Genomic DNA, 8,022 nt, shown 5'->3' on the forward strand with positions numbered 1-8,022 from the left:
GTGCCAGAGGCTAAAAGGGTCGATTGGATATGCAAAGGGAATGTATTCATTTTACTTTTTAAGCAAATTAAGACATGTAGGGTATAGTCCCTTGGTAAAGAAAACGATTTTATAAAGTTTTACTGAATATTTTAATGCGACATTTATAGCTATATTTATCCGTTATTTTTTCTATCTAAATTACAGTTCTCAAAAATAGGTCTGACTCTTTTTTTCCCCGAAAACTATTGATGTTGTGCCAAAATGCTCACAACATTCACCAGCCGGAAATAACGTTCCAGCACACAAAACTGTGTGTGTAACCGTAAACGTTTATAGTCTGATTGATAGAATTTAGTGAAAAATATTCATAAAAATGGCTGGCAAGAAACAATAACAAAGAACTGAGTGACGTCAATTTCGTCCATCTATTAATTTTCACAAATAAATAGGCCAAACTTTCATTGCACGTTTAAAAATAAAAAGTTCACAAAGGGAGATTAGCAAGATTGTTTCCGGTTCAAATGAATACGAAAGTAGAAAACAGTCTCAAAACAATTCTCAAAATTACAAAGTATTTGCAGAGAGTTGAGAATGGGGAAAAAGCAGCATCAGAAAGACAAATTGTTAGTAAAAACATTTTATTCTCTTCATTACATCTTTACACTATTAGGCTAAGATAAGGCAGATAGCATTTATTTTTAATTAAAAAATGGTAAACAAAATATGTGAGAAAGTAAATGAATGTTAGACGTCTAGTAAGTGTAAATGAAAATGTAAAGCCTAAAGTAAGTGAAATGAGTTGGATGAAGCAACATTTTAAAAATAAGTGCATTTCAAGTAGTATAATTGAATAATTGCATATGAATTGGAGTCAAGTTTTGTGCATTTTTATTATTAGTCTTTCACTTTTGGAAAGGCTAGAAATACTATAGATAAAGGATGATCGTTGCTGTTGCAACTGGGCTTTTTTTAAATACAAGTTATTCAACAACAACAGCAAAAATAAAAACCAAAAAAAAAAAAAAAAACAGAATTTATGTACACGATAGATTTAGATACAACCAGAGACACCAGTCAACCAAATACAAAAAAAAGTTTGTCTTGCTTTTGCTAAAAACTTGATTTCAGATCTACTTAAAATGAAATTTTTAATTATTTTTAATATACTAAATTAATTATAGTAATATCTATGTTTTCACTGTCATACTGTTTACTTTCCTTTCATTATAGATAAGAATATTCATATTATATAGTGTAGACCCAAAATTGTAAATTAATTTTACACATTCTGTCAATTTTTGACCTCAGTTTTAACTGCAATGGCCTATTTTTAAAAATAATCAAATAATAAATTTCAATTAATAAGTTTAATTTCATTGGATATTCAATGTTTTCAAGCCAATTATAATAAATGAAATGTATATTTATGATAATAATATTGTCGATTCTGTAATCTGAACACTTCTGTTCCCTCAGCTGTTTTCCAGATTATAGAATGACCAGCCAAAGTGACCATTTTGATTAAGTGAAATATCTCATTAAGCACATTGATATGGATCTGGTGCATTTCACACATCAAGTGGTTATACTATACAACTATATATTCATCTTCAACAAGATGCTGCATAAATAAAAGATTATAATACCTGTCAGCACTAATCGTTTAGCGGTATATGTCAACAGTAAATCAGTATATCATTTCTTCTACTGTAATACAAGAGTGTCCCACTCCCACCAGCTTATGTAAAGCGAAAGAAGGATTTGAGCCAAAGAGGTTGTAATTTATTATAGTTTGAAGACAATGTCATTGTTTGGTTTCTGAGGTTGAGGCAAACTACACAGTCATTGGGCAGTGAACACATGCTTTGACAGGATAAACTCTGACAACACCTCATATCCATCATATGAAACTGCAGATGAAGATGGCATTTTGGTTTGCTGACATTCTATTACAATATTGAGAGTTCAGGTTACAGAAGTATAACTATATTTTATACCAAAAATTAATATAAATATTGACCGTTAGGTTAAGATTCATCAGTCCGGTAGAATGAAGAAGATGAAGAAGGAGAAGAGGCTAATTAGGTATTCATACCCAAAATCATGACTGTCCAGATTATAATTAGTCTTTCTGAACCATTAAAAAAAAAACTTGAGCTTTTATATAGCGCAATATCCACTAAACGTGCTCAAAGTGCTTTACAAGGGGTCCCTGACCAACAGCAACACGTAACATGTAGAACATGACGCCTGTTAGGCGATATTACAATAAGACCCATGGAGGAGTTTATCATGAATCCTTTAGCGTTAGATTGACAATAGCAATTGCTTACTACCCTTTAAATAGGACACTAGATCTGACAGACTCAGCTACTCATTCACTTCTCGGTGGACAGGGGAGTCAGAAAAAAACTTGTCTTCACCCTGGATTGATTTTGGTCCTTTTGTGTATGAAGTGTGTTCTCCACTAACTGAACTATTGGGATCACCTAATCCATCCAGATTATAAACTATAGATAAAGAAATAAAAATCCATATACCTTATTTTTCAGATTACAAAGGTTTCTGGGTTGCAGAATTCTTATTTAGGTAGACATGACTTGTTGTATTAAAGATATTATCTCAAAGAATGCTGTCTTTATATTCCCTTTTCTACAGATACCTCACTACTTTAGAATGGAAACATGAGTGGGGTGGCTATAAAGGTACTCAGAACTCTGGGGAAAATTCTAAGTTTCGCCGACTGCCATACAGCTGTTGCAGGTTTGTTTGAATGGCATAGACTGAACATCCATATAAATTATAAAGGAAATTAGTAACTTTTTGGATGTGTTCTTGAAACAGCACTATCAATATGATGATTATTTCTAATTATATCGATACAAATTCAATTTTTAAAAATAATTTTAAAATCATACGATGAGACATTTTGGAGGAATAAAATAATCTTTTTTATAGATTTAAGGTTGACGTACATTTTTAAGATGTACTGGTGACATTTAATTGGTCATCTTCTAACTATTGCTTTAATACTGAGAATCCTCTCACAACCCCCCCCCCCCCCCCCCCCAGTCCACAACCCACCCACCTCCTCTAATTAAAAGGGGACATCTTTTAACTACTATGTAGTACTACAGTACAAATATTCGTTTCATTCTCAGTTTGTCGTTTCAACCTTTTGAGAATCCACTATGTACAAAAGAAGGAGTTGTATACGATTTAATGTGAGTATTGCTGCTCAGTATGCCATTAGTTGTTTTGTTGTTTGTTTTTTGGGTTGTTTTTTTTTTTTGGTTTTGTTTGGTTCTTTTGTTTGTTTTTTTTTTTTAGAGGGGTGGGGGGGGGGGGGGGTGTATATTGACATATTCTGATTTTATTATGGGTAATCATTAGATCGGAATAGATTAGATTCAGCTTTGAGAATAAATAATGGACGGGAAGTACATTTTATAAAAAGATTTTGCTTGTCTATAAGTATAAAGACATTTAATGAGAAAAAAAGTTCAAATTTCAAATTGGCATGTATTTCTTCTTTTTTATTATTTTTATTTTCAGGAACATTGTTCCATTCCTCAAGAAGTTTGGAATAAATCCTGTGACGGGAGAGGTAATACATCTTTCAGAAAATTTTACTTCTTAACAAAATGACATGAATTTGTAAATCCTGTCAATTTCTGGGAAAAAAATTGTATTTATAATTATTTCTCCTTTGTAGAGTGGATTTACAGTCAGAATCTGGTTTTACTCTTATCTCATGACATATTTTGTCATTTTACAAGAGGAACAACGATAGCAATGCCCAAGTTATATCAATTTTTTTTTTTTTTTTTATTGATGCTCTTGTGTATCTGGTAAGCTGTGGCTTACAAGACAAAATGCCAGGAATAGGAGTGGTGGTGAGCTCCCATTTTAGGTGCCAGGTTGTATCATTATTTTGTTCATGAATAGCCGGGCAGGCTGTCCGAGGCACCCAGATACAGCTCGCCACTTGGATGGTCTAATGACAGTTTACCTGGAGACTTCTTGTTCCTGCAGTATACACTTAAGCACTCTAACCATGACAAGGCAGTGATCCATTTGAGGGCGGCTTTCTTGGTAAAATGTGTTTGGAGTCAGATAAATAAATGGGAGAAATAATAGATTTAAAGAAATTGAGCTCCCAAGTAAAAGATTTGTGTAAAACTAGCTATGACTGGTAATCTTAATTTCTGACTAAGTCTGTTTTCAAAATTCTTTTTGCAGAAAATGGTAGCTAAAGACTTGATCAAACTTCATTTCCACATAAACAAAGATGGCAAATACCATTGTCCCATCACCTTTAAGGAATTCAATGAAAACACTCATATTGTAGCTGTGAAAACCAGTGGAAATGTATTCTGTTATGAGGTAATTCCCAGTAGTAAAATAAATATCAATATGCAAATTTATAAAGCACGCTTCCAAAGTCTCGTCATGCTCAGTGGTCTTTCTAGTTTTTATTAATTCTCTCAACAAGCCATATAAAAAACAAATTTACATTTCATACAACGCAAGTTACGCGTCTTTTTTTTTTTCTTTGATTTATCTTTGTTATATTTATATATATATATATATATTATATATATATATATATATATATATATATATATATATATATATATATATTATATATATATATTATATATATATATTGTTTTGTTTTGTTTTAATAAAAGTTTTTCTACTGTCTCATCACAAATTACTTGAAGAACTTGATTTTTATTTTCTTTTTGAATTTCATACAGGAAATTTTCCTTATGTCGAATGACTAGTTTGTTTCTAGGATAGAAAATTTGGTAAACAAAATTGTTGAAATTTTATTCAAAATTTTTGTTTATGTTTCAGGCGATTGAGCAGCTCAATATCAAACCTTCTTTTTGGAAGGATTTGATGACTGACGAACCTTTCACTCGCAAAGATCTTATCACAATTCAGGTGGGAATCTTTTTGGTCAAGATGTTTTTATGAGATTGTTATTGTTGTTGTTATTACTGTATTAGATTGTTATTGTTGTTTTTATTACTGTTATTATTATTAGTATCATTGTTATGATTATTATCATCATCATCAATATTACCATTATTACTATTATTATTATTATGGTTTCATGTACTAAGAGAATTTCACAATGCTTTAGTTATTCCCTAGGAAACTATTGTGTAGAATCAGATTTTTATTGTATTTAGGTTTAAGTCATTTTTGCTTCTATTTTGTCTACCAAAACTCTCACAATGTCATTCATTCTATTATGATATTAATGAGGATAATGACGATAATCATCATGATATTAATTTATGAAAAGTGCGATCATGGTCTTTCATCTAACAGTTCTGATTTCTTATATGAGTGCTTATTTATTTGTGCTTTACAATTTTGTTTATAAACAGGTCTACATCTAGAAGATTACCACTCTACTTAAAATATTGTTATCTGTCACAAAATGTGAATTAAGTGCCTGAAGATAATATGTTTCACTTGCATGTCATGATTTCAGGATCCAACCAATCTGGACAAATTTAATCTACAAACTTTTCATCATGTCAGGAAAAAACTCAAATGGGATGAAGATGGTGAGTTTTATGAAACGTTTTGTACGTTTAATAAATTGTGAATTTTTAGTATCACATTTTCATTGACGTTTTAAATTTAACTTTTTCAACAACAAAAAATCAGATAAATTTATTTTTCATTTAAGCTTAGGATTGCACTACTTTGCCATTTAATTCTCTATTTCCTTTCCTAATTGCACAGAAAAAATAACAACTTTACATTCTAACTATTTTTAAAATCCTCAGCCCAACAAATTTTAAGGCTCTTTCAATGATTATTGTTTTTCGTCTCTGATTTTATATCTAATTTCAAAGATTATTTGCGCTAAACTTTGAAACTATATGATTTACCTCTTTCCATTCTTCAAAATTTAATACATTTATTTATTCTTTTTTTAAAATCATTATTTTGCCTTTTCATATAAGTTTTTGATAATGACTGGGAAAGGAATTTGTCATTATTGCACACCATGTTGCCCATTGGCACAGAACATAATTCTCATTATAAGAAGATATAACTTGTTAATAATAAACAGGCTCTTAATGCTTTATGTACTGAAATAATAATCGATTGAATTAAAAGAAAAACACTCATGTATACAAACACTTGCAAGGGCACATGCACAAAGTTCTAGTCATTGAAGTCCGCTTACAGTTTAAAAATATATTTTTTCAGATAAGATTTAAAAGTGTTGAAATTATTTAAGTCTCTTAAATCTTTAGAAAAGGGAGTTCCAAACTTGTGGTGCCATTAAAGACACATTGCCCCATTAACAACAGAAAACCATCTGTTTTGGTTTTGAGATCCACTCAACTTTTTTCATTTCTTCAATGCCTGCAAGTCCTCAAGTCTAACCTTAATTGAGTCAGATAGTACGATTCAAAGCTGAGCCCGGAAGAATACTCAAATATCAGATTACCAACCACTACCACTATCACTGTCAATTGACTGATACATATATCAAGTCATAATTGTGACTGATCAGTGTCAGTATGGACAAATCCTTCAGAGTGACTGTGTCCAGGTTGTGGAATTCCCTTTCTTATAATACTAAGAATAATGAAAATTTAGAAACCTTTAAAATGAAATTGAAAACCAAATTATTTAGAAGAGCGTTTTTCGACAATTAATATGCTTTATGTTTTAATTTAGGGTAGGTAGTAATGTGTATGCAAAGAGTTTGCGTATGTGGACTCGGAGTTTTCGTATGTGAGTGTTCGGGTGTATATGTGTAAGCGTATTAGTGTGAATGCTAGTTTAGTCTGAGTGATTGTAAAGCACCATAGAGCACTTGTCAGTGGATTAATGGGTGCTATATAAGTATATTATATTATATTATATGGTTCTTATTACTCACTCACAATAACTCTATGGTCTGGTGGTATTACACTCGACATCTGACCTTTAGGTCCCAAATTTAGGTCCTGCTTTTCTGCAAAAAGTTAAGTCCTTGGAAAAGGTTATCTACTCACATTTTCTCACCCTACTAAAGTGTAAAATGAGTACCAATAACAGCATTTTCTCTGTCATTAAAAAAATTGTAACAGTACCTGTGAACAATGATTTTGGTTTGGGGCCCCTTGTAAAATACTTTGAGTTTGAGCACATCTTGTATATAGATATTATGCTTTACAAACGTTCACACTTTTTAATACCACAGCCTCCTTAATCCTCTATTATAGCAGCCTTTAGTTTTTCTTCAAGCTGACATTATATCATCACTAAAGCATTTTTTGTTTCATCGCTGTTACTGATCTCTTGGTGAAATTAGTTTGGTCATTTTTCTCTACAAATAATGAGGAGAAATTTTGACTCGAAATATGTTTTAATCAAGCCATCAAGGGGTTAAAGTATAGAATATCTGTATTCTTTTCATTACAGAGGAAGCAGAGCGGGAAAGGAGGAAGTCATCACAGTACAATCTGAAGGCCATCAACAATGAGGCGAAGAGTGCACTGGCTGAGTTGGAGAAAGAATATAAACCATCACCTTACTTGGTTAGTTTGAAGATTCGGATCAATTGTTAATTCAATTTTTTGTTTTAATTGATACCATTATTAATTGATTTTGTTTGTCTATCAACATTTATAACTCATTGTCACAAGGTGCGTTCGCAACTCGCAATGGATGCAAAGGCCGCTTATGACCTTAACGTGTGGAGAGGTAGAAATGGACGCTACAATCACCAACAGAACAACGTATCTGACAAGAGAGCCATAATTATTTATTTATAGTAAAAGAAAGGGGAACATCTCATGGTTATTGAGCAAAACAGAATAACATTGCATATATTGACAGGAAAAATCAAAAGTACATACAAGTAAAAAGTAGTAATGCAATATAAAATTCATGTAAGTTTTAACCAAAATAAACTATACTTCACCCAGGTTCCAACCGTTCCATTAATTCCCACTAATAATGAAATTATTAATTACATATAGGGTCAAAATAAACTGTTCATATTCCGAAAGG

At 31.4% G+C, this 8,022-nt stretch overlaps 1 protein-coding gene across 1 annotated transcript; it reads left to right on the plus strand.

Moving 5' to 3' along the window:
* The first annotated feature begins 487 nt into the window (after positions 1-487).
* On the plus strand, positions 488-7,577 carry LOC144969252 (RING-type E3 ubiquitin-protein ligase PPIL2-like). Its single transcript, XM_078908364.1, has 8 exons — positions 488-605; positions 2,641-2,745; positions 3,144-3,206; positions 3,538-3,589; positions 4,225-4,368; positions 4,846-4,935; positions 5,495-5,570; positions 7,432-7,577. The coding sequence occupies exons 1-8, from the start codon at positions 574-576 to the stop codon at positions 7,575-7,577; spliced, it is 708 nt and encodes a 235-aa protein (XP_078764490.1). The 5' UTR covers positions 488-573.
* The last annotated feature ends 445 nt before the right edge of the window (positions 7,578-8,022 follow it).

The sequence above is a fragment of the Berghia stephanieae genome, chromosome 3 (genome assembly GCF_034508935.2).
Source record: "Berghia stephanieae isolate SIO BIC M18660-M18661 chromosome 3, UCSD_Bste_1.3, whole genome shotgun sequence".
Taxonomy (NCBI): Eukaryota; Metazoa; Mollusca; class Gastropoda; order Nudibranchia; family Aeolidiidae; genus Berghia; species Berghia stephanieae.